The 27977-nt window shown below is 42.2% G+C and overlaps 1 protein-coding gene across 1 annotated transcript in view; it reads right to left on the reverse strand.

Annotated features, from left to right (window-relative positions):
- PDXK (pyridoxal kinase) overlaps nt 1-24815 on the reverse strand; it is a 45701-nt gene extending 20886 nt beyond the window's left edge. The window contains exons 1-2 of the mRNA XM_084295404.1: nt 24540-24815; nt 4347-4401 (exon numbers count right to left, since the gene is read on the reverse strand). Coding sequence (XP_084151530.1) covers nt 4347-4401; nt 24540-24632 — 148 coding nt within the window. The 5' untranslated portion in view covers nt 24633-24815. The remainder of the gene's footprint in view (nt 1-4346; nt 4402-24539) is intronic.
- Between the last annotated feature and the right edge of the window lie 3162 nt (nt 24816-27977).

Raw genomic sequence — 27977 nt, forward strand, 5'->3', positions numbered from 1 at the left:
CAAAAGTTCAAGGTCTCACAGTATCTGGCTACCTGAGAACAAAAACCACAGCCAAGAAAACTTTAGGATGAGTTTCAAGTTTGTACTTGGCAAAACAACTGCATCCCATTTGGAAACTACGCAGGTGGTTAGGTTGAGCAGCTGGATCAATCTATTAATCTTTTATCTGGGATGTTAAGGTCAGATTTTGGCTTGTACCTTCCACGAAGGATGAACGATGGGCCCTACCTCCTTCAGTTACAAAACCACTAAATAATTCTACTCAGTGCCAGGATAAGAGAGCAGAGAGGCGGCTGCCAGTCACGACACAGCTCTCCAAAACTGCACTTGGCAACACTGCATCTGGCTTGAGGTGACTGCATTAGTTTTCTGGATTAATAAAAATTTTAAACAGATAGTTGAACATAAACCATTAAACATCTGTATACCCCTTCTACTTACCTGTATTATAGCCTTTTATTGCAGGTAAATTTTATATACTTGTTTTTAAACAACTGAATGAAAAACATGTAAGACATGATGCTTCCTGCCCCTCATCCCTCTAAAATGATAAACTTATTCATTAGTCTCCAAGCAAACGTCTTACTTCACCTGTATCTAAAAGAATAAATAAGAGAAACAGCTCGCACTACACTCAAGATACATTTACATACTTTTCTTTCTAACCTTCCTCCAATGCTACTTTCTTTTTTTTTTTTTTCCTTTGGAATGTATTTATAAGCTTCTTAATTACTTTCAAAAACAATGAGAAAAAGAACAGACTAAAACTCCCAGGCATACCAGAAGAAAAACCAAACCAAACCAAATAAAACCAGTTAAGCACAGCAAGGCGTGTACGACGTCTTTGTTCTCCAACGCGAAGCATTCTGCTCTGAGGTTTGAGCTCTCCTGTGCTGCTCCCTGCAGATCTGTTCCCAGGGGCTTCAATAACCAAGTATTTCACATGGGGAAAAGGAAGGAAGATGTAGCGTTTAAGGCACGTGGCGGGCAAGCAATCTGCTTTCACCTGTGCCACAAAATTCACATGCAAACTCTGCAGATAACCTGGTCTAAAAACATTACTTAAATCTTCAGCTACCAAGAGGGCTTCAACAGAACCAGAAATAGAGAAACCTAACTCCCCCCTGGGCAGAACTAGAGCATTATTTACAGCTGGCCAGTGTGGGAGTAAAATATTACCACTGTTAGGCAAAAGTGGGGATGTTTTTCTTTTTGTCCCACACATCGCAGGCGTGAGTGAGTGCATATGGGTGGCAGACTGTGAGGAATCACATCAACAAGATGTAATTTCTCACGTATCAGACCTACCAATCAATCCGACCACGCACTCCACTCCCATTAAGTGGAAGACAAAAGTATTTTGCTTTAAAAAAAAGGGGGGTGGGAACAGGCTATTTGTTCTGGAACAACTTCAAAGGTAAGATTTAGATGGCTAAGTAAGCATGTTACATGCTTATCATTAGCAAAAATACAAATCGCATAAGAATTAAAAGATGCACCTCCCAAAATAAACAATGATGCGGTCAAGAAAAAGACAACCTAGATTCTTATTTTTGCATATTAGACAATGAGATGCTTTTGCAAACAAAACAGTAAGAGAATAAAAAGCCCAAACTCTCTGTAGGTTGCCTGACAGCTTTTTTTTTTTTTTTTTTTTTTTTGTACAAGAAGCACGATGCCATTCAAGGGTGAGTCACTCTAATCATAGCGTAAAAGTTCCTCGCCAAGCAATATGACAAACTGTTCTCCCAGGGGAGCTGATTTAAAACACATTTTCCGAATTTCAGGATTATCAGAGACTAAAGAAGGCTGAATTTTCTGAGCAGAAGTCAGCAGAAATAGCCCTGAGGTATCTTAATCATTTAAAAACAGGGCCAAAAAAAAGAGCTAAAATGATTCACTGAAGAAGGCCTGTTAGTCATGAATTCTCCCTGTGTTTTATCTTTCACTGACAGGACCAAGTTTAAAGATGGAGACGAGGAGAGAAAGAAGGCCATGTCCAAACACCACGTCACACACTTTGCTACCTTTGCCCCCCCGGCACGTTGCACTCTTTTAGAAACCATGTTCCCAGATGATAGACTTTGAAGCACAAGTTTACTCTTCAGCTTTAATCATGACCGCAGCAAAGTTTCTCATAATATGCTGTTCTCCTAAGTAAATGACCAGGTTTTCTCCCCAGTTCATCCAGCACATGATCCCTGTGTGTTGTGGCACTGCTCCAGACACAAGTCACGTTCTGTTCACTAGTCCCAGCAGCAGCACAGGCTGCACGTACATTGACTTGTGTGCAGGCATGCATAAATAAATGTTCAGGCTGGACAAAAGTCTCTGTGAGGACACCACTGGATGTTCCTCTATCAGGGGGAAGGTGCAAAGCCCTCTGGATTTGCAAAACTGGGCTCAGAATCTACAACTTCAGAAAGGGTGGAAGAGATTTCATGGAGAAACAAGCATTAGAAAACAATACCTGTCATAAAAGGGAATACGTCCCCTTCCTTTATTTTCCATTCCTTCTTTATTCATCCAAACAACCAAAACTTCTAAAAAGAACCTCCTTTTATTTACTCTTGACAAGTGCCAAGGACTTACTGTAGTCTGATATTCTTCTGAAAACTTTGCTGCCCAAAGTCAACAGATTGCGCACTAGTCTTTGTGTTTTTTTTTTAACCACATTTACTAAGACAATCAAGACTAAAGAAAAAAAAAAAACTGATAACATGACTCCTAAATACCAGAAGACAAATTAAAAGTTCCAAATATTTGAAAGGCTTGTGATCTCAGAGACATTTTTAGTTTTGGGATGTTCATTTGTGCCTTCTTAAAAATAAATTTTTAATTTAAATAAGTAAATTGCTAATTTCTTGTTCCTTCGTTGTCTGGTCATCCTATTGGTAACGTAACTTCAGGCACATTCAGGTTTTGGTCCAATATAAACTCTATTAAGCTCTTTTAATGCCCTATGAAATTGTTTTATTCTTAAAACTGAGGGCCCACAAATGACAGGTGCTAATCCATTTTCAGTTTTTAGTTATTACTTCAGGTGAAAAAATTGTTCAATTCCTGGACGATTACAACAGCTTTACCCAGCTATCGAAAATGAAACAAAAGAAACCAAAATATCGAAATCTCAAACTCCAGAACTAAATACATTAACAAAATAGGTCGATCAAAACATCTCTTAAAGCATGAGCAAACCTTTGTACTGTGCCAAAGGTTGCAAGCAGAATAAATAGCTTTTTGCCTGAGCCAGGAAAGAACCCCCAAGTCTTTGTTTAATTATTACTTCTTTCACGACTTTCCTCAACAAGAAGAGATGGCTTTCTACCTACCTTTGAAGTATTTGCTTTCTCTTTCCAGGGTGAAACCCTGCTGATATGAAATTCCTTCCATGATAGGAACATCTTATAAGCTTTTGAAAGCTGCCTGGAGGTGAACGTGCTAAGAGACAGCAGAGGCTTCCTATCTGCTCTCTGTTCCAAAATTTAGCAGCTGATTAATAGTTGTACCTCTGAGAGACTAGGATATTATCTAAGTATTTGTCTTTTTTTTTTTTTTTTTTTTTTTGTCAGAAACCCCTTTGCTCTTTTCTAAGTCACTGAGGTCAAGATTTGTCCCTTGATTTTACCTAGAGTACATTTCCCCTCAGTCTGTCACCACCATTACAGTAGATGTGTCTCCATTGATTCAAAAACAGCAAGGCACTCGGAGCTCCTTTATGGGTGAAAGGTTTTTTAAAATAAAGAAATTTCACCTTTCTTTTGAAAAATAAAGTCTTCTACCATTGTGCATATTAAAAAGTCTAAAAGTGTGATGTGAGTACATCATATTTTGTTCATGTTCAGGCTTAGGACTCAAGCAAAAATACACCCAAATGTATTAACACCTCATCCCTCCCTCCAAAATGTGATTTTAGGATAATTGCTCACCTTCTGGATGGACACAAAGAGTGGGAATGTTTTGTTTAGCTTGGTATTACTGTGATGTTTGTGGTTGGTAATGTGATTATGAGCATCATAGGGCCATAAGGTACAGAATGCAGTACTGAAGACTTTCCTGTTCACAGAACTGGCTGCTCAGCTGGCCATAGTTGTGTTATCTCATTGTCTGAGCTAATTATATTACTGCCTAATAAAATAAACTCACACTCTGAAGTAGCATTTCCATGTCATATCATGCTCTAATCCCAAATCCACAGACTTCTGAGAGACCCGAAAATTACATTTATGTCTGATATCCTGAAAATTGGAGTGAAAGAGAACTCTTTTCTACTGTCATGTGATAAGCTGAGCCACACGTTGAGTACAGCTGACGTGGTGTCTTTAAGGTACATGTAAATATTTTACCTGTGTGGTTTGAAAACTGGACTGAGTTCACAGTGTCAACTTCAAATCCCAAAACCTGTAACAAAACACAGCAATATTTCTTTTACTAATACAGCTTTGTCAATATGTTACTGGAATCACAAAACGTAAGACAGCATTCTTATTTTTCAGAGCACTTTTAAAAATTTTTAGTGTTGTTTCGCAGTGAAAGCTGAGTCAACATACATGCAACATAAACAAACGATGCAGTACTTTAGCACAGAATGGAAAAAGTGACATTGGCAACAACATCAGAAAAACAGAGCCCTGAATCCTCAGGCAAGAGTTCATCTGGGGACAAGGATGGAGAGGTTGTCCCAGCAGCAATGACAGAAGCCACGAAGAAAGCCTTGGCTAGTTTTTCTTGGCAAGAAAAGCAGTCTGAATTTCAAGGTAATAAATGAATGCAAAATATGGAGGCAGGATGCTGTTCGTATTTCAGAAAGCCAATCTTTCTAAAAAAAGGACAGAAGAATCCTAAAAGGGATCAATGTGATGAGCAATACTTGGATTTCACAAATAGGTTCTTTACAGCTCGGTGCTAAGAGAATAGAAAGAAATCAGAGAGAATTAATTGGGGGAAAATTAGGCAATCAAACAGAAAGACCTTCTAAAAGGACAAACTTAAAAAAAAAAAAGCCTAAAGCATGCTCCGAACCCATCTGCTACCTTGCATTACCAGCAAACCAAATACTGAAAGAAACAATTTGCTAGTGCAATCAACAAACACATTCCTGTTGCCCAAAAAGAGATAAATATTTTGAAAATAAGAACACCAAGTCAGGAGAAAACTAACAAGGATTATTTGCTTGATAATACCTGTTCAATAGAATTAGGGATTACTGTTCAAGCCATTTTTAGACATTTTTATCTACAACCAGAGAAATTCTAATGCAGCAGTGACATAACAGTCTGACATTTAATATTTGCTTTCACATCCTACTTGCTCTGAGTAAGAATTCTCCTCAAAAGAAGAGCTGCTATATATGGCTCAGTGAGTCATACCAGGAGATAACAGTAATGATGCATCACTGTTTATGATCCATTTTCAGGCAATTTGCTGAGGAGGGGGGAATGAATAAATGAGGCTTTTACCAGTCACGTTTTTCACTGAGAAGCACATCTCTCTCTCTTTTCATCACGAAGGCAACCCCTTCACATGCATTAAAAATCTCTGGGTGTATTGTAGCAGACATGAGATTTCCTCAGTGCTTGTACTTGCTCCCTCACATAAAGCCATTAGGTAACAAGCCCCTTATTTCAAACCCTGGGTCATTACAAGATGGATGGATGTGCTGCAATGGATAGCTCCTTCTGCCTGCAGGCACTGCACTTCTGTCGTGCTACAGCTCAGTGTCTGAACGGGTCTTACTAAGTCTCTTACTGCAATATTTAATAAAGCTTTCTGTTCATTGTTAACTAGGCAGCTAAGTAATCTTACATTAATGACAGACAGAATGGTGGGTTGTCTCAGCCTGATCAAGTTAAAATTAAATTCAGCTTCTACTCTTGCTCCAGTTTCTTGTTTCCTCTTGGTAGATTTTATTTTAAAGACCAAGGAATGAACAAGGTGAGAACATGGCAATAGTGCTACGACCTTACCTTTGATGTCTGCATGTGCTCTGCAAAGAAATAAACGAGAGCACTGCCTCTAAAAGATTGTCACCCCGGATTCAGTTCCCCTCCTGGCAAAGAACAGAACTAAGAAATTGTAATTTCCTTCCAACATCTTGGCAATAACTGGGAATTAACCCATCCCTGTGCAACACTTAGCTCACATCTCTTCGACTGCTTATCACCTGGTATGTCAGAACAGGCTTTCTGTGACTCCTAACTCACCAGGTTTACACATGGTGCTTCGGGGAAGGCGAGCACATGCAGATCTTGCAGGGAGGGCTGTTCTGCAGCATGGATAACCACTCGAACAGCTGCCTGCCACCACCAAGAGCCGCCCTCTTTGCTCTCTCCATCAGCACTAGGTACCACTTCATTTCTCAACAAACTTCTCTCTAGGATTAGGGATTTTTTGGTTTGGGTTGCCAGTTTATCTGCTTCAGCCAGCAGAAGCGATGATATAAAGGAGGCCATCTCTCTCGGAGACAGCTAGATGTCAGGTTAGCTTAACTGCACATGTGGTAAAATACTTCTCAACAGCACAAAACAGACTAAAAAAGCTAAAAAGCCTTTAAGGTCCCTGTAACAATCACATGATGGTGTTAGTCTACGCTGTCACACTGTCTAATTTTTACTGAAATTCTGGTTTGAGTAAATTCAAAACAGGACTAAATTTATTTTTATCATTTTTTTTTTTTTGCTTCTTAACATGAAACAGATTTAAATTACTTATTTTAATTCACTTATTGAAAATCAATCCACTTTGGTTACTGTCTTCTCTACACACTGAAACAAATCTACGTTCGTGTTTCTGAAGTAAATACCTACATAAATGCCAGTTAAATTGTCACCTCAGCACCTCCCCTAATTTTACAGGCAGTAACTCAGCAAAAACTGCAGGTGATATGGCAAGTAACTACAAAGCTAGATCCATACAGCAGTTTTGTGGTGTTCAGTCACCAGAGCACAACCTCAAGCTGGTAATGGTTTATCATGGCTCACTGAAGTGTGCAGCCGTCCCTGTGCTTGGCTTGATAAATACGGCAGAAGCCACATGTGCCACTTTGCCCGCTCCACCAGTGTGACAAATGCCTGTACTGACATAGCGACAGTTTCACCTCATACCCACTGATACACCACGTTTCTACTGTTCCCTGAATTTCTTGGCATATCAGCCTGTTACGTACACAAAATGGCCCAACTCTGGATCCTAAAACACCCACTTTTCTGTGTGTGTGTATATGCACGCATGTGTTCCTCCCACCTCTGCGTAAATAAACCGAAGGAAATCACTCTGCTTGGATTTTGCCTATATCAGAACTAACTCCTTCAGAAACTAGGCCCTGGAAGGTGTCCAGAGAAGGGCGACAAAGCTGGTGAAGGGCCTGGAGCACAAGTCCTGTGAGGAGCGGCTGAGGGAGCTGGAGGAGGCTCAGGGGAGACCTCATTGCTCTCCACAACTGCCTGAGAGGAAGGTGTGGGGAGCTGGGGGTCGGCCTCTTCTCACAGGTAACTAGTGATAGGACTAGAGGGAATGGCCTCAAGTTGCACCAGGGGTGGTTTAGGTTAGAAATGAGGAGACATTTCCTCTCAGAAAGAGCAGTCAGGTGTTGGAACTGGGTGCCCAGGGAGGTGGTGGAATCACCATCCCTGGGGGTGTTGAAGGAAAGGTTGGATGTGGCACTTAGGGACATGGTTTAGTGGGTGACATTGGTGGTAAGGGGATGGCTGGATTAGGTGATATTGGAGGTCTCTTCCTACCCTAATGGTTCTGTGATTCTATCTGGTTAGTGTGGGGACTGAACCTACTCTGGAATGCACAATAACGCTTCATTTACTGCTTCTCCGTACCTGCTTGTAAATAGTGCGTACCTGGTGTTGCTTCCCCTGTCCCGCTCTCAGAAGGGTCCTATGGTGACAGTCCTGCCTCAGGTTTTGGAAATGTGGGTTTTGGCAGGTACTTTGCAAGTGTCCCGGCTCCAACTACCAGGGACATACATCTCCCACATTATCCTTATCCGCTTTTTCAGATGACCTGGTCTCTCATCACAGATTACTTCCTGCTTTCCATCCCCTCCTTCTGCTGTCACTCTGTATAAGTATCATTTGCCCACAGAACTGCAAATCCTGGGCGGATCTATACCCACAGCCCGTTTGGGTAAGGATGATAAGCACACTTCAAAGGAAAGAGATGGCTGAGTTCATCCCAAATCTCTCAGCCTCCAGTCGAAGCACATGTCAGACGAAGTTCTTCTTAGTTAAGAAACTCAGACTGCCTCTATCACGTCATATAGTGACGTTTACTTTGACACAAGTCTCAGAGGGAAATGGGCAATTCCAACTTTTTTTAAAGTATCTTCACCAAAGGAGGCAGAACTCTTACGTTTCTAAAGTTACATCGTGAAACATCAAGAATAGAGGAGTCTTGTGTTTGGATGGCATGGCTGGCAGAGCTGAATGAGAGATTTCAGGAAAATATTTGGAAGATTAAATAAAATACACACACTGGAGCAGAATGCATTTCAAGAAAGCGCTGGCACGAAAAACATACTCCAACATTATGCGTGAGATCCAATGAGGCTGAGCTCTTCCTCACAAATAACTGAAGGAAAGGGCCAAATGTCATCCAGCCCTGTCAGCCCCCAGTACACAAAGTGCCCTTCCAGCCTCAGGAACAGGAGCTGCATCACCTGTGCAGCACCAGGTCTGCAAGAAGACACATCTTCCAGCTAGCGAGGGGGTTCAAGAGAAAAAACGCAATAATAAGGAAGATACTTTAAAATACATGAACAGCACTTTAAAATGTTGACTCTTTTTGGAAAAAAGAACCAAAAACCTCGCTTTCCTAAAGCACAGAAGTAATTTAAACTTACATCCAAGGAAATAAGAAGCCCCCCTCCCCAAAAAAAAAGAAGAAAAAAAAAAGATTTCCCTGAAGTCCCAAATACATAGAAAAGATCTTGCTGTATAAATATATACACAGTTAGTTCCCAGTTCTGGTTCACCTCCAAAAATGCAACCTTTTGGATTTGCCAATGTTAATGTATTTCTTGGTAAGATAAGAGCTTTGTTTAAAATTTACTGTCTTCCTTTCCATTCTAACAAACTTTTCAATCATACATACGCTGAAAGATGCCATCCCCTCACTGCAAAGAGCTCGTAACAAAGACTGTTAGAAATGACAGATTAGAAACATACGTTTCCTTCAAGAGATAAAAGTTGTGCCTGTTGTGTAAGGTAGGATTGTCAAAACAAGAAAACTGTTCTATGTTACAGAAAACGTGACTGTAGCAACAGAGATATTAAAGATTTTGAATGTAACATCTCAAATTCAGCTTTAAAAATTGCTAAGCTTTATTTTTATATTTGTATAAACCACATTATGTACCAATGGTCTGAAGACAAATAAAAGAAACCATTTAAAACTCATAATCCTATTTGCTGTATGATTGGTAGTATCACTTGAGACACAAAACGGCTAACTTGCAAGATTAGCTGTGCTGCAGAGTAAATACTAATATGAATTCTCATTTAATAGTTTTATTTACTCTGAGGAATGCTTTTGAGAAACGATAAAAGCTGTTACTGTAGCTGTGTCTGCATAAAATCTGTACCGCAATTTTACCATGCTTCTCTGGAGAAAAAAATAAATTAAAAAAAAAGTTAAAAAAAGTTTTCAAAAGTGTCATACTTTAAAGTATTCCAAACTTATGCTTTTCTCTTTTTGCATTCAGTTTGGAAAAAAAAAAAAGGAAGACAAATCTGTGTGTATCCACATGTAAATGACACCAAATGTATCATCACCTGCTTCCCATCCTAAAATTTTGGTTAGAAGGATAAAATCCAGCACCATGGCATGTTCACATTATTAACTACGCTGGCTTTGTCAGTAAAGACATTGTGTTCTTCGCTGTTAAACGAGCAATGGACCAATTTAACTAGAATGCTTTAGTTTGTACTTAATTCAGACAATCTTAGAGAACAATGACCTAGTTCTGCTGGAATGAAACTCAATTAAAAATACCTCTCTACTTTGCAGCATAGTCTGTACGTGCCTCCAACGGTGTTTCATTTTACAGTCCAAAACTAAGAACACCAAGCAGTACTGCAACTCAAGCTGGAGGAAAAATCTGCAACAATGAGTGAAAGGCAGAAAGAAAAGCAATGTGAGGGAGAAAGAAAAGCAGCGTGAGGGAAAAATTTTATTATTTATATAATTTATATAGATTTATATAGATTATATAAGGCTATGTAAACTGCGTACACGTTTCTTCCATATTACTCATGTCCCCTAATAAATGTTCACAGGTTGCTACCTGTATTTCATGAAGCAAGGCAGAGACCTCCATCCAAAGTCTCCAGTTTCTTCAAAGTTCTTGATTTTGGAAAATGTTGGTTTTACCATACCAGACAAACACAGCAAAACCAATTTTTCCAAGTGATCCCGTAACCCTGAAAGTTTGTAAACCACAAATCCAGAGAAAATATCAGAAGTCAGAACTGTAAACCAAGCTCAGTCTACCATTCATGAAAATTCACTTATTGTGAACACAAGGAACCTCATTTCTTGCATGTAAAATTAGAGCTTCACATCCAGATCTGAGTTACAAATGTGTCACTGGTGAAAATCTTGCTATACAAATTGTTTGTTCACAACTCTAAAAGGTGATTTTATTTCCAAGGGAAATGCAATTTGGGAAGAAGATGGCACTGGCTAAGGAGAAAGAAAGGACAAGATTCTGATAAATAAATTCTGCTACCTAGATGCTCAAGCTAGGCAAGACTTTTGGACTCCACTTTTGAAAGGAGGATTTGACTTCAATGCAGCTAGTTCTCCCAGAAATAAATTCAGCATTAACTCCCTTGCATATCAACTCTTCTAGTTTTAACTAGATATGAATATTATACAGAAAGCTTATGGAAAGACGACGAGACTTTCAATGAGCATTTAAATGATGAACCATCAAAGGTAGATAACATCCTTTATGCCAATGGGTGGAAACGGACTGGTGAGTTTGAGTAAAGCAGCAGTAAATATTAACAATAGTGAGAAGGTTAACATAGATTAGACAAGCGAATCAAACCCATCCAGACAGAGCCTAAAAAGGTAGCTGGTGAATTATGTGCAGAATTCCTAAGCACGGATTGAGATAAGTAAACTCCACTGTACTACTAATTTATTTTCCTGTATTGGGTGAGATCTACATGCAGGTATATTTTCAGAAACAGTCACTAACTTCAGCTGCTTGGGAATGGGATGCCTGGGAATGATTCACAAAGTCACGAAATCCAGGCAGATCTCACTGCTTTCACTTCGTGATGGTGAGGCAACTCTCTCGCAAGTTAGCAAATGGTCTGACCTACCATGCTCCACAACAATCTCTTGCTTGAATGTAGAGTGATCGGCTCTGCAGAGAAAACACATCCTTGTGGAGACTCTGAGTAGCAAGGAAGCATCACAGATGGTAGGATGTGGTTTTAAACCAGTCCTAAAAGAGTATACTGTGTTCAAACATCTCAGTGTATGCACTCCTCCTCCTGGTCAAAACAAACTGTTAGCGCTACTAGAAGGTTTCTCAGCTGTCTGGGCTCTTGATCAAGATACACAAGTTGTAAAGCACAACTAGATCATCACAATCTAACCTCTAGATATTGTATTTCCAAATCCTTTCTAACCACGGTGCTGCCTTTTTGAGAAGTAGAAGGAAGACATCTGGAGGACGTGGTCTATCATCCTGCTATCTTAAACGCAGCACTACTACAGATTTCCGTAATGGGGGTTGTGAAAAATAAATCCTGTTCCAAATACTTTAAAGCATTAAAAATGCATGACTTCTTACAGCCCTGAGATCTGGTCAAGTGTTAAGCTCCTCTGAAACAATATTATCAGCAGACAGTGACAAGAAATGGCACCATCACTCTGCAAAGCCTCGTGTTTAAGCTAGCATCACTTGACCTCCGATGCAATATGCCCGTGCCCCGTTCCTTCCACACTTGTAAGCAAGCATACAGCTGGGAAAAAGACCCTGCTCCCTGTAAAGAACAGCTTGTGGGATTTATGATGTGCAGAATCAACTATCCTGCACTATTCCTACTCCACCTGCGTGCTGTACTGATCTGCACGGTACCATACAAGGCGTATGGGATCGTACTTCCATTTTTCAGAACAGAGACCGTGCCACCTGCTGCTGCAACAACTACATCCGACTCGAAACCCCTCTGTTTTTCCCCACAAATTCACGGCTTTTTATGAAAGCCTGCCAATATACTCAAAACAAAATGTAATGTTGAATTTTCAGAAGCTAATGGAAGCACACGACATACACACATACACTTTTTATTAAGCGTCAGAATGTGAAGTTCATGCCAACACAAACATCTTAACGGTGACTGTGAATTTTAATTAACAAACACTTAATAATTACCTAATTACAGTCTTCCCTGCCTCCACAAATACAGCTGTCATAAGGAAAGTCAACAGTAAGGTGAATTGGCATAAAGCACTCGAATAAATGGTCCTGAGCCAAAAAAGAAGCTAAAGGCAGAGGGGTGCATTAGCAGAGTGTGTGTGGTGCCCCATGTGAGGGGCCAGCACCTGAAAACCATTAAGCACGAGCCCATCAGCAGCAGGATGTAGGTGCTGAGAGCAAAAGCTGCCCTGCTCAGGACTGCACAAGGCACGTCTCATTGACCTCTGAGGGCCTTTCTCTCACACAGCAACATAAAACCCAAGTCGGAAGAGCCCTGCTATATGATCATGCCTTCTTCCTGAGGCTCTCCCTCCTCACCCACATTTAGATCCCAGATGGCTTTACTGCCATGAACAGGATACATATAGGGTTGTTCTATAGTTTTATAAGATTTCTGTGCAAGCTTCATAGCATGAAGACATACTTACACAAGTGGGGTTAGAGAGTTTTAAGTAGACAGAATTACTGAAGGATTTTCAAGAAATCTTGTGGTGTGTCCTTAAACCTGTGTTCGTTTACAGAATCACTCTACCACATCAACCAAAACCACGCCATCCCATTTTTTTAGATATATTAATACTGAGCTTAATTGAAAGTCATTAAAGTCGTTTACAACATTAATATTAATGCCACAGTTAAATTTACCCTGTCAAACTGGTTAATTGAGTTGGGTTTGTGTATTTTTTCCCCTGCTAAGCAATGGCAGCACTACTTCCCAGTAAAAAAGTCTCTGTACCAGGCCACGAAACATTCTTAAGTATCCAGTGTATTACAAGAGGTTTGCATAGACGTGCTACAGTTTGGGACTTTATCTCATACAGCCATCGCTGTCGTTCCAGTGAACATCATTTCTCCACTGTATTTCTTTAGCAGAAACACAATTTTGGAGCAGAAACACAGTTTAGCTTTTTAAACTTGTCATCACGTTAATTTGGAGCAGGGGAAAGAGAAAGGATTTTCCAGTTGCTGCTTGCACCTCTCACCGTCTGTGTGCCAGCTCTTTCACTGAATTGCAGCTCCTTCCATTTGATACAAGATCACAAAACATACATTGTACTGGATATAGAAAATCAGAACACAAATTCAGCTGGGAAAGAGGAACCTGGGGAAAAGAAAAGGCATGTCCTGGCAACTAGGGAAGCAGGCATAATGGCTGGCGTGGGTTGAGAAACTGAACTGAAATTGCTATTGACTAACCCAATCTTTTTTTCTCCTTCTGAGCTTTTAATAATCCATACCAAGCAGATAATGAGAACTCTGTAGGTATAATAGAGCCGTATTTTAGTACAACACTTGACAAGGCACTGCAAAGAAAAATCATTAAGAGATTGGAGATACTGTTCCAAGATAAAAATACAAGAGCATATAAACTGGCTCAGAAACAGCGATGCTGGAGGTAATTGTTGATGATTCTATGATTTGGAGCCAGGTACCAACGCGGCCACTTAAAATCCTGGGGTTAGAAACAGACCATCACAAAACAGACAATAAAAACAAACAAAATGCACAGCAGATGACCTTGAGAAAAAGTAATTTCATAAAGGCAGGTACCAGAAATACAAGAAAGGCTAAAACAGATGTGAAAAACAGTATTGGGATAGTCTCTGATACTTGTTAAAAAAGAGACTACTTTTATTCACTTTAAAATAAAATACACTATACAAAGACTAACACAATTCAAAAACCAAGTATATACAAATAAACTACCTGGTTAGAACTGTTCACCCTCACAGTAAGAAAAAAATCCCTAAAAAAAACCCAAACCACCACGCCTTTCTCTACGTGAACCTCAACTTCTTGCATTCTCAGGTCAAACCTGATGCATCTTTTACGCTGTTTTCTTTCCTTCCCAAGTTAGGTTTCCAGTTACAAAAGACTGCAGGTGAGAGGAAGCTCGGCATGAAGCAGCCTGGGATATTTCATACATGTGGCCACCCATTTATTTGATAGTTCATTGTTGCTCTCTGTTCCCACGTTCATCACCTAAGCACATACCAGACCAAAAGGTGATCACTTCAGGTAGCCTTATTATTACTTCTGCTTATTACTTCTGGAGTGCCATCCCCTTTTCCCCTCTGACCAGCTGCAAACCAACCTGCAGGATGTACAAGCTGACTTCAGCACTGCTCGTGACAGAGGACATAGTGAAGACTGGAGCAGCAAATGAATGCCCCTCTCTTCTTCCAGAGCAGACTGCAATTTTTGTCAAAGTGCTCCGGCAAAATCGGTACATGCGAATTGAGAATTTGTAGATGGACAGAGCTAGCTGTAAGATCAAGACCATCTGACCAGAAAAGACTGGAACAGCCTGAAACTGCAGTGAATTTGTTCTCAGATAGTGTATTCCTTGATTTTTCTAAACAGGCTCACAACACCAGCATGTACCTGAAACATAATCAGGCCAAATTCAGGAGAAGGATAATGCTGCCTTAACAATGCTCCTTCAAACGAGCCTCAAAAACACAATAATGCTTCGGAGCAAATTCACCAGACCACTTAGTTTTACTTCCCACCCTGACAGATTGGTTTGCATTGTTATCTACTCAATATAAGGCACTAAGAAGACAGTATGATATGTCTCCAACAAAATTCCCTCTAAGCCATTTTGTTCAGCACTAATAAATTCCTTGTTCTACATCACCAGCATTTTTTCGATGGTTTAAATGAAACACATCCGTTTAAGGAAGGAGATCGATCTGTAGTTCGTAGTAATTCTATCTATAGCCATTTGGTTTGCAAGCAGTGCTTTACAGGAGTGTCCTCAGTCTGTAGCACTGGTTCTTCAAAACCCGTATCAACTGCTGTGCCTTCTACATCCACGACCTTTTTGTTATAGTTGGATCACCTCAATCTGTTGCAGTGGTAAACAGTGAATGAGTCTGGAAATCTGGATCCTGGTTCAGGGAAAAGTTATTGCAGAAAGGGACTCGCTAATATGATGCCCAGTCCTTCTGGGTCTAATTTGATCTCCTGTGAGTCACAGGACAAAGGGTAACAATGTCAAGTTGAAAGAGGGTAGATTTAGATTAGATATAAGAAATAAATTCTTCTCTGTGAGGGCGGCAAGGCGCTGGCATAGGCTGTCCAGAGAAGCTGTGGGTGCCCCATCCCTGGAGGTGCTCAAGGCCAGGCTGGATGGGGCTTTGGGCAACCTGGATGGGTGGGAGGTGTCCCTGCCCATGGCAGGGGGATGGAACCAGGTGGTCTTTAAGGTCCCTTCCAACCCAACCCATTCCCTGATTCTATGATCCATGCTTCTGAAGAATAATAAAATCTGCAGGTTCACTGCAAATTTCACATTCGTTACGTTCATGCTACTTCCTTCTACACTCGGATGCAACCTGACAACAACATCCTACTTGTCACTGCAAACTCCTGCCAACTGGCATCAGGCACAACGTGCTACACGAGTAACTCTACAAACACTGAGGAGGAGAGGCAGACCCACGCAGCAGCAATAGCTCCAAGTGCTGAGGCATGGGCTTAAGCTCTTGCTTATTTTAGTGACTGAGGTGTGTGCGGGTGTGATGCAACAGCACAATACTTTCCTCTGAATTTTATTTAATGTTTAATCCTGCTGCTCGCATTTGGTACAGATAATTCTCCAACTGCCAGTCTGTTAACAACGCTTGGCAGGCACGTTGTGTGCACTCAAGGTGGAGGGTTGGAGCTATACTGCAAGACAGGGATTTGTTTTATCCAGCACGTACACCCTACTTGGCCTTCTTAGGTAGAGTATGAATGGATCCCACTCTCCTACCACAGTATCAGATGTTAAAGTGAAAGATAACAAATATTTGCAAAAACAGAACAGAACACAACTTCCCAAAAAAGGCATCATTTTTTCTGAAGATCACACCAAGGTCACAGGGACAGCATGAAGCTTCTAGAGAACAGCTGAAGGTCTCACCGGCTCCTTTGCAGCAAGCAGATGTCTGAAATGAGCATCCTTTGAGGAAGTTTCTTTTGGGGCCAATGCCAGGTACAGGAGCCCGAGGCTTGTTCCTCCTCTGACGCCTCCGTTACACCAAAAGAACTGTCCGTGGGGCTGTGCAGTGAACTGGATCAGGAAAATAGATCAATTTATAACCGGGATGGCTCCTCAGAGCAGTTTAACCCCATGGCCTCACAAAAGGACTTTCCTTGAAGAACTGAAGTGGATGGAGAAATTGTGCAGGTGGAAGGAGCAGCTGGTGCTGGTAAGGGAGGAGCGAGTTGCTAAAGCTTTGGTACTCGCTCCAGCAGGTCATGAAACTAAACCCTAGAGGCCAGGTAACCTAACACTACTGAGTTGCCTTGTATTTATTTTGTCGTCACATGAACGAGAAGCACAATGTTACTTCCAGTAACTACAGTAAGAACATAAACAAGAACCCCTGATTTAAAGCTCCTGGCAGTATTTGACTACAAAAGGAATGAGCTGTGGCACAGGTTGTAGCTTGTGCTGGTCCACAAACAGCGTCAGTGAATAATTTCCGTGCTACAAGAAATACCATCCCTGCTGGCCTCAGTTCTGTTCATTTTCTAAACTTTTTTTTTTTGTTTCTTTCAGCTTTTGAGAGTGTCTGATGGTTTCCACAGGTAACACGGTGCCTGGTACCTGTGAGAAAGGTGCAGAGAAGTAAGAGTAACCACAGTGATGAGTAGGCTGGACAGAAAAAGACTTCCCTCAGCCTGAAATTCTTCAGTAGTACTCATCACCCACAGCAAATGCTGTAAAATACATGAAGTTACACAGATTTGGAATATATACAAATTGACTAGATTTAGGCTAAACTGCTAAATGCATCACCATAAATTCTGGCATATAATTCTGCAAAAATAGTATCAAATTTTGAGAATTTAGCCAACATTTGTTTCTGTTACAGCTCTTTTTTTTTTTTTCTTCCCACTTCACAGAAGATGGGGAACAGAAATACCATGTGCAGGAGCTACAGACAAGCACCGTAAGATTCGGGAAGAAAACTAAATCATTTAGTGTTAACACTAAATAAACTAACAAACAAAAGTAGAGCCCCTTTGAGGTGAGCACCAAGGCAAAGGAAATAGCTCTGTCATCTTTGCTTGAGATTTCCATATATCCTCTTCTGAGGAGTAAAATATTACTGGGCCCTAGAGTGGGGAAAAGGGGAGCAACCGTGATCAGACTGGAAAGCTTCCACTGGTCAGGAATATCATTTACTTTTGCTTTCAGGAACCACTGAACCTACAGATCAGAAGCTGGATCCCCAGCTTTTGTTCTGCCACAAGGCAGACTCTACCATTTGCAGCACAGGCTCTAGCACTAGCTTAAGCCACCACATTCCTCTGGCACGAAGTGCTTTGCATTCCTAAGAAAGTGAAGTAAAACCACTATGGAAGGATTTCTGCTGCCAGTAATGGCAGCCCAATCCAGGGGACATGATTAAAATTTGCATAGGATGTCAGAAGGTGAAGGGAGTTGTTTTTTAAATGAACCACATAAGAGCTTTTGGCACCACAGGTCTCTCTTCTGCTCTACTCACAGTTGTTCCAGATGTTCGGAGAACTGCAGCTCAGAGATGTCACAGATGAATTAGCATCAACACATACGAGTCCAGGACAAAGGCTTGAAAAATATCACATAGTTCAGCACAGCCAAATTTCAGCTCTGTAATACTTTTGCTATGACAAGTTACCCCAGTGCTGCCAAGCCACAGGATGATGAACTAGTCTGGCTTCTGTTGGGATGCGTATTATCCATCAACATGGGTCTTCTTGGCATGTTTCAAGCGTTATGCTCATCGACAGTTTTCTTTGGTTGCTTCATTTTTCTCTCCTCTGTAGAGTATTACATGGGGGCACATGCTCCCACAGACAGTAGTTTCAGAAGAACTGGCATGTTCTGTACCAGGGCTGCTGTCAGACTGCTCGCATTAACCTCGCTTCACCAACTCGAGCCGGCTCTTCACACAACGCAAGCAACTGAAGTGGAACTTTCACTTGCGTTTTTTCTGCCTGAGGAGTCTAAAAATACCTGCCTGGTTTGTGTTCAGTTGGCCATGGGTGATGCTGTGTCCTTCATCTGAAATGACTAAAGAGGCTCTTCAAGGAAAGGTGACCAGTGTTTTGGGATGCAAACAGAAAAGATGAAAAGAAACAACATTTTACTGAAAGGCAGATTTTAGAAAAGTATCAGTAGCTTTGCATGTCTCCTGTTTTTCTCACGTATATCTTTTTACCATCTTCATATGTACAATTCAAGATTCGTTTTATACTTCAAATTATACTTTTATGTTTAATACACCTTAGTACATTTCAACTACTACAAATATAAAGTAAATGTGTGTTTGTTTATAAAATAATATCAATGAAATCAACTTCAACTTGAAACTCAATTTTTGCAGAAATGTGACCAATATTGACAGTTATCTGTCCCTGTTTACACATGAAAAGATCTCTCAACTGTTTCATTTGGAGCAGAAAAAAGACATCATAACTGCAAATCTTCAAACAATCATAAAACCCAATCCTTAAGGATAGAATGCAATGCCATTTCCTAATGAGAAATGCCTTAACCAAGTAAACACTTGCTACTGATTCTCTGTGTGAGTACATGATATTCTCCACTCAAGCCATGCAGATCCACCTCTAGGCAAGGTTTTCCAGTCCTTTTGTAAGATTTGCAGTTTTTTGGAGGCTCCATTTATTTTCCAAAGAAAGGGGGAAGACCAGGGGAAGGCAGTTTTGCTTGATGTGAAGTCAAATATTTGCATCTTCCTTTAGACACCAAATGGTCATCATCTTTCCACGCCTTCACCTATTCCTCTTTGCTATGTTGTGTTTGATCAAAAGATTACATTTATGTCAAAAATATCTACTAGCTCTTCACTACAGCACATATCATAGTGTAAATATTATGTCAAATATCAGCACGTGCACCTCTATAGTTGCAATTTTCACAATGTACCATGAAAACATTAGTCACTTACAAATATTTACCACAATTGATTATCACCTCCTTTTAAAAAGGTAAACTGGCCCCAAACACACACTGCAAAATAAATTTTAATGCATCTTAAAATGTTTTTTTTTCATTTTTTCACCTGTAATATATAACTAACCAGTGTGAACATCCCTGAGCATTTCTGGATTGCTATGACAGACAACATGAACTACCACGTCCTCTACATAAACTCTCCAGCAGAACGAATGGTAAGAGATTAGTGACTTCTATTACACAACCTATAATGCTTTTTTTTTTGTGCGTGTGTTACACACTGTATAGGTTGAGTAATTAATGAAGCACATAAACATTTTATTTCCCATTAACTGAAACTAAAATTAGCACCATCAGCTGAAGATGACAAACTGTTAACATTGAGATCACTTGATCATTTCGTTTGATTACTCATTTGAACTCAGTGTACTCTTTTGTTTCTTTTTGCTTGTTTTAAACACTGTTCTTAACACACTTTTAAGGCCAGAAAGTAAATTAATTTCACTTTCAGCTGTGGAACACTAAACAAGAAGTATTTTGCTATCTCCCTGATGTGAGACATTAGAAGAAGAAGGGAACAATCCTTTATCAACCAAGTCAAAAGATTTTGTCAGTGGAGAAGTTCAAATACTGCTGACAATACACAAAGATTTTATGGTTTTAAAACATGTAATTTCAGTTTCTAGAGATTCTCGGGGACAAAAAGCTTACTTCAGTGATTTGTAGGAGCAGTTATGGATACTACCTCAGTCTTCAAGCAGTGTTGTGAGCTGAAAGAGTGCTCCCCCCTTTTTTTTCTCTCAATGAGTTTTCCACTTTCTTGTCTTTTCTCCTGTCCTTCTGTCTTTCCCTGCCAGCTTACCATGCTGGTCTAACGCCCATCTCCTACAAACCTCTCAGAAGTTCATCAAAGCTCTCACAGGACAAGGAAGGAGCTCCTTCCTATGGGGTGAGAGCCATCCTCTGTTCTTTATCTCAAAAGCAATGGCAAATCTTTTTCCTAGAAATTCAGGTTTCCAGGTGGAACCACCTCATTAGGATCTTTTGGATTACAAGTCCTTTTCAGGGTCTCACCCTGACCATGGCCTTCACTGCATTTTTGCAACTAAATGAACTGACATTGACATACCAAGAAAACGCTGTTTACACAGATATGAATAAGCCTTCCTAAGGGAAGTGTCCTTTTTTTTAAGCAAACGAATAAAAAAACCTCATATGACCCTTGATTACCTTACAGGAACATTGAGACAAGGAAGCTAAATTTGAAGTATGAATCTAAAGCCGCAATTCTTGTTTCAGATGTGTAATTTAGGACAATTTTTGGACATTACAAACACAAAGTATATTCTTTTATCTTTGGATTTACTTTTTGTTTAAGGGTTATTTTTTTCAGCCTTTGATCTGTAGCAAAAAAAGCGTGAGCCAGTAGGTACATTTCCCAGAATTATTCTGTAAAGATCTTTGATTCATCCTTCTTCTGACTCACAGAATTAATGCAAAAGGAGTAGTTTTTGAAAAACAGAACAAGCAGTCACCTCTTCATCTCTCTCTCTCTCCCTCCTTCCGCAGATACTTTTGACTACATTGTTTCAAAAAAAAAAAAAAAAAAAAAAAAAAAAAAAAAAAAAAAGCCTGATTTTTTTTTTGCTAAGGCACCAGATAATCATTAGAGATAGGTTTATAACGGTTTTGGTCTCAGCACGTGAAAGCACATCATTATACCCATGGCTGAACAATGCAATTCAAGACTGCCCTTAAGTATCAAGGAAATTACCATCTGTGCTGGTCAAAGTTGTTCTCCCATCCTTTTTTACAATTTAAGGAACTAAAAATGCAGCCCTACTGTCTGTGGAAGAGAACCACTGAGAACTAGCCTGAGAAGAATGAGATTTGCCTGTCCTTATTAATACCTGCACAGACAATTATTCCCATTCTGCAGGGAAAAAAAAAAAAAAAAAAAAAAAAAAAAAGGAAGAAAAACACTGAAGAAATTTCAAAAGGCCTTCTTATTCTGTATTGGAGAAGCTGTTATGGTGGTGTCCTACAGTTCGGAGAAGCCAATTTTGTCTTCCAGAGCTCAATAATGTATGGCATTTCTCCATGCTTTTTGCTCCATCTCCAAGGTACAAGAAGGAAGCCAAGAACTAACTACTCAAAATAGAGACAAAACCTCCTTCTCAAATTCTCTGAGTTAGAGCAGACAAAACCAAAACAAAACAAAACAAAAAATCACATAATCATGTTCCATTAGCACAAACACAAGGTAAGAAAAGAAAGCACAAACCCCCTTGGCTGTCGTTGTTACTCATGCATAAGCTAAACCCAACAGTCTCTGGCTTGCAGACAGGAGCACAACCTCGCCCAGAGGCCACCAAATGCTAATGTCCAGCGCCCAGGTGAAATCAATCAGCCGGGACTTTCTCTGGAGCCTTCCTCGTCCTTCCAAACCTCCTTCTGGAATTTCAGGGAGGCCCAACGGGCTGAATGCATAGATTGAAATACTCACAGTTCACCTCCTAGTATTTAACTACCTGGAAAATCCAAGCGTGCATTTCCTCTAAGACCTAATAGTTAATCTAGAACCTCCAACGACATAAACAGATCATTGTATCCCATCCTAAAATGGTGTAAAGGGTTCTAGTATTTCTCACTCAGCTGTGTTATTTCCATTAATACAACTCTCTGTTTTGCTGTGTTTGCTGTACAGAAAGCATTTATTACACACTGGACAGAGCAAGCCCTTCCACGCCCTTACTTTTTAAATACTTTAGCTTTTAGTGTACTGGAAGCCTGATAAAGTATAAACAACTAGTTAGGAAAGGACACTAAAGAGTTCTCTGCTGTGCACATTGCTACACTGGATTTTTTTCAATAAATAACTTCAGACTTCCACCCAAGATCAAGACATTCAAACACAAGTGATCTTTTTGCAGAAGTCTGCAAACGGAGGGGGAAACCAACCTGTTTTCTATTTGGATGCTGCTGTCCAAATGCAGATTCCTGAACTGCTCTTGTCTGGATTTCAGCCTGTCAGACAGCGCACACACACATCTACACATGTTTTGCCTGGCAAGCTCAGTGCTGATGAGCTCCAAAGAAAGCCTCATTTAACCATCGCTGATTCAAAAGACCATGGAAAATGAGCACAAGAAATAATATAACCATGAAGAAGATTTGCACCCATCCTCGGAACCGGCATTAGGTCTCCTTGTCATATAAAAAGTTTAAGAGACTTAGGCTTATAATTCCTTTCCTTGGTTCAAAAAATAAAAAATAAAACCCACCAACATGAAAAACAAGAAAGCTTCATTTGGTGGCAGCTTGCAACTTCTCTCCAATACCGTTCCACCAATACCAGGGTTTAAGTAACTTTCTAGCAAGCACAACTTCATCAGGGGCTGCCTACAGACAAATTTCCAACTTCAGTCATTTCCCAGCTATCTTCCTCCTCCATTCCAGCAATTTCTTGTTAGGCTATGCACTGAGGAACAATACACAGCCTAAGTCTGATAGCCTCCTAAGCAAAACCCAGCTACAACACCAAAGGGCACTCTGTAGTGTCATACCGCTGTAGTATTTTATCATGTCACAGTCCAGGAGCTAAAGACACTTCACCAGACCCAACTTGCCAAGTCATACAGAGGCTCACGTGCCAGAGAAAGTCTGGGTATCAGACCAGTAAAGAGACCCAGAAGGAAAACAAAGACAACAGTTTAAGAGACTGGAGATTTCTGGAATAAGGACTATTGCATGTTTTTGTCATCACAAAAATAGGCTGCAGAGCAGAGAGCATAATTTAGAGATCATTCCATTAGGAAAGGAGGGATAGCTGGCCTGCAGATCACGGCAGCCCTTCAGGCAGGGGTCTCCACACACACAGATTTCTCTACAACACGTGGACTTCACGTGTACATCACCCTTGACCGTATACTAATTTTAAGGAGACAATTGGGTGCTGATGATAAGGGGTTGTGATGCGTAATGTGTTGCAGGCCTGGTCTCAAGCACACCATTTATCAGGGTATACCATCTCCTGTGTCTAGCCAAGTGAGATTACACCACTGTTGGTTAAGTACGTACGAGGATAACCAGTGTCACAACTCTGTTCTGGCAGTGAGATTCTTCGACAGCAAGCTTTGTGCACCCACGTTCGTGTCAAGGAACAAGGATCTCTTTATGATAAGGCTCCAGATTAGTTCCATATGATAAAGGCGTTTCACAACAGACAACAGCGAGACACACAAAGGCTTGTCTCAAAGCACACCAACATTTCCCCACTGTCAGCTAGGCTTCAGCAAACAAGTCTATGATTTCTGTGATGCTCTTGTATACGTGGTCTGATTTTTGGGTGGTCCTGTGTAAAGCCAGGAGTTGGGCTCGATGTCCCTTGTGGGTCCCATCCAACTCAGGATACTCTGTGGTTCTGCAGCTCTGAAGCCAGCACATGACAGCCACAGAGGGCAGGGTCTCCTTACACATCCTGGCCACGAAAGGAGGACTACAGAGGGGCTTTCCTTTCTCTTCCTCGCACATGTCCCTGGCCACCAAGCCCAGCTCCCCATCCCCAGCGTGGGACACCCTAAGGGGAGCTCTGTAAGCCACAAGCCCACAGCACAGAGCAGGTGGCAGGGCTATAGGCAATTCTGTGCTCCTGTCAATGACAGAATCGCAGCATCACAGACTGGTTTGGGGTGGAAGGGACCTTAAAGGATACCTGGATCCACCCCCCTGCCATGGGCAGGGACACCTACCCCCAGCCCAGGCTGCCCAAAGCCCCATCCAGCCTGGCCTTGAGCCCCTCCAGGGATGGGGCAGCCACAGCTTCTCTGGGCAGCCTGTGCCAGCGCCCCAACACCCTCACAGCCCCGAATGTCCTCCGGACACCTATCCCCAATCTGCCCCCTTCCAGTTTCAAGCCCTTAGGGGCCGCCAGGGCTCCCACAGCTGCCTCCCGTTAGCGGCCAGCGAAGGAAGGACGATGGGGGGGGGGGGGGGACGACGACACAGGAGCCCGGCCGCCCCGCGACCTCCCCGTCCTCCCCCTGCACCTGCCCGCCCCGTAGAGGAGGAGGAGGAGGAAGAGGAGGAGGAAGAGGAAGGGGAGGAAGAGGAGGAGCGGCGGGGCTCGCTCACCTGCAGGGGGAAGGTGGCCGCCTTGTTGCCCACGTAGCCGCGGACGACGTGGCTCTGGATGGAGAGCACCCGGCACTCGCGCTCCGGCTCCATTGCTGCTGCTGCTGCTGCTGCTCCCACTGCTGTCACTGCTAACACTGCTCTCACTGCTACCACTGCTCTCACTGCTGCGCCTCCCGCCCGCACCGGGCCGGGGGGGAGACAGCGGCAGGAGCCGGAGCAGGAGGCGGAGCGCGCCCGTCACGCGCTCGCCTTCCCTCCCTCCCCGTCCCCCTCCTCTTCTCCCTCGGCGGCCGCGCTATGGCGGAGGCGCGGCCGTCAGGCGATCGGCGCGGCCACCTAAGGGCCGCCTCCTGCAGCAGCGCTGGCAGCCGCCCGCCCCCTTTTCCCGTCACGCATGGTCGCCCGCTGTCGCCACACGCCGCCCGGGGTCGCCTCGACGCCCCCGGCGTGTTGTCCTTTCCCCCCCCGGGTCCGCCATTCCGCGCACCTGCCCCACGCTGGCCGCCATTTGGTGGCGACGCCCCGGCAGCGAGCTGTGAAGGCGAGGGCAGCACACGCGTCCCACCTGCCCTACAGCTCCTCAGGCATCCCAAAAGTGCTGCGAAACTACCGACACCACAGGCTGACCCCATACTAAACACACCCTCATGGCGCGCCAGCCCAAGCTGTAGGCGCGCTGACAGCCCACAGCGCTTGCAGTCAGTGTTTGAAGTGAAGGTGATTGTGTGTTATTGACACGAACCGACAAAAAAATCTTTCAGAGTGCTGCCAAAGAGTAAAAGAAGATGTGTTGGCTGGCAAGTGCCACAATACATCAAAGCTCTGCGGAGATGGGGCTTGGTAACGTGTTTGGGAACTTCATCTTCCTCTGGCCATTTGTCATTACTGGCTGACACGCGTTCAGTCAAAGATCACAACAAGAAATCATGCCTGATGTCGCTTGTTCTTCTTAGCCGTAAAATGACTCTGGAAATGGCATGATTATTTGTCAGCAATATGAAATAATATTCTCCTCATCACAGGCAATTTGGTGGAAAATGAGGGAACATGGTGTTCTCTTTCATCACTCCAGTTGCTGAACTTAGAGCTTGTTCTAAGCTGGCCTCATGAATTAACAGTTTCTACTCTAGTTTGCAGTACCTTATTCAGTGTTTGGTGACAGGATATGAAAGCTCTGCCAAAAAAAAAAAACTACTTTTTTCCTCTTTGCACTGGCCACTCACACTTGGAGGAATAAACTGTCAGATGAATATTTGAGATATTAATCTTAAAGGGGTTGAATTTAGCACAAAGAAAGAGGAAGTGCATTTTTTCTAAAGCTTTAGTTAGTGTTACACTGGAACTTAGATTCCAGCAGAGTTAAGGCTGAGACTGACATTTCCATCATCTATAAATTTAGTATTTTCTAATTTCAGAAATTAGCGCATCTCCTTGGAGTATAAGCTCAGAACACTGATTCAAGTTGGGAGTGATCTGTGCCATGTATGCTCAAGATACAGCAGTCTGGGAAGATGTAACAAAACAGGATTTCACATGAGGAGGTTGTCTCAGGAGGATGCAGATCTATGTGGCTGGTTAAGGGCATGTGATCTTCCTGAGTTTCTGTTCACCCATCTCCAGGGGTGAACAGGTTTTCCACCTCCAGGCTCCTTGCCTGCCTTCCTCCACTCAGTCACACCCTATATCCCTCGTTCTGCAGTGTCCTAAGCCTTAATTATTCTCCTCTCATCATCTTAGTATTCCTAGAGCCAACACTGCTTTCCAGGTCTGTTAACCTCTTTCACATTTTCTTCTCTTTTTGGGTGGATAGTCTTTCTTCTATTTTTTCATTGACTTATTTTGGCCTCCCCAGTAACTCCGCCATCTCTCACCAGCAGCTTTACCATGCCTTCTTTCTTTCTGTGTTTCCCAAGTCCATGTCCTTGGCTATCTAGTCTCTGATTTCCACTTTTAACCTACCATCATTTTTTCTTGTCTTCCTGTCCTGCTTCAAGCTCTTTGTCCCATTCCCACTCGTACTCTCACCACCCACACTTTCTCCTTACGCATGCCTCTCTTCGTGATGCACGTTCGGAGTACACAGCCTGCTTTGCAATACATGCCTGAACCTTTACACACTGCCATCAGTTAACATGAAACCTACTTGTTCATTCAGCAACTTGTTCATTCAGCCTGAAGTGTAAACACTGTTTTTTCATTTCGTAGCAATTGCTGCCTGTGTCCTACGCTTTTCAAATGAGTGGCTATTGCTCCATATATTTGGAACAGGCAGCATATGTGCCTTTGTTTTGCTGTTGTTAAAGCCTCCACAAGCACAACACAACAAATGCTGAAATGTGCTTATCCTGTGTTTTTCCATAGCTCTTGGAACACTGAAGAGTAACCTATCTTCTGCCTTCCTCTAGCTTGGACAGCAATTGTTGGAATACAGATATTGTCCATTTTTTTCGGCTTTTCCTCCCTTCCCCAGCAATGGGGCATAATACTCTGCTCTGACTGCAAGCATCCAATATATACAGACTGGCATACATTCCTTTGGGGCATGACTGAAATCATCTATCTTGTGGGTTCCGCTGTATTGTCAGGGGAAACTGGGCCTCTGTAAAAACAGTTGTGCACTGACACTACTGGTTTGGCTCTGTACTTTTTGTGCCCGCCACGACTCTATCTTTCCCTTCGTGACAGTGATACACCGCTCAAAGATGCCAGAAGTGTTCTGGCACTTACAGCTGTTGGTTCTAAAAACTGCCCAAGCACGTCTGACATTCTCACTGGAGCACGTTCCTCCCCCAAGAAGGAAAGCACGCCCCGTGCGTTTAGCAAGTCTTTAGGTTTTGTACAGCAGCTACTCCTGCAGCTACTCAGCCACGTAGTCAAAGCAAGGAATATGCTCGGGGAAGTCTTACGTAGCAGAGAACAGCTGATACTAGATGCTTGTGTACGTGAGTGAAGCAATGCTGAAGCCCTTGGTAGGAAGGCAGTGAGCATGCAAAGGCAGAGCTTTTTGCCTTCCTCTGCAGCTGCTGGCAGTGAAAGGGTATTTGTTAGAGGGGAGCACACGCTGTTTCTACAAGCAAATGGAGAAACCCGTTCTGTGCAGGATTACTGCATTCTTAATATTCTGAAAGACTCCTAACAGTCTTTATGCTTACCCCAGGGGAATATCTGAAGCCTCCCCTTATACTCTAAGCTGCACGTGTGTATGTAATGAATTAAGCAGTGGAACTTAACGTGCACCACCGTGCAAGTTAGCAAGGGAGAGACTCAAGAGTGAGTATCAAGCACCCAGTTTTTCAAAATATGGAGGAACCTCTCTGCCTATTCGCTAAAATAAATTATCACAAGCAAGACACTAATCTGTTCTTGTCCAGAAAACAGTTCATTCACCTGTGAGCACACAATTTCTGAGCAGTAGTTTTTCTGCAGATTTTGCCC

This window comes from Netta rufina (genome assembly GCF_964035555.1).
Source record: "Netta rufina genome assembly, chromosome: 1".
NCBI classification, from domain to species: Eukaryota; Metazoa; Chordata; class Aves; order Anseriformes; family Anatidae; genus Netta; species Netta rufina.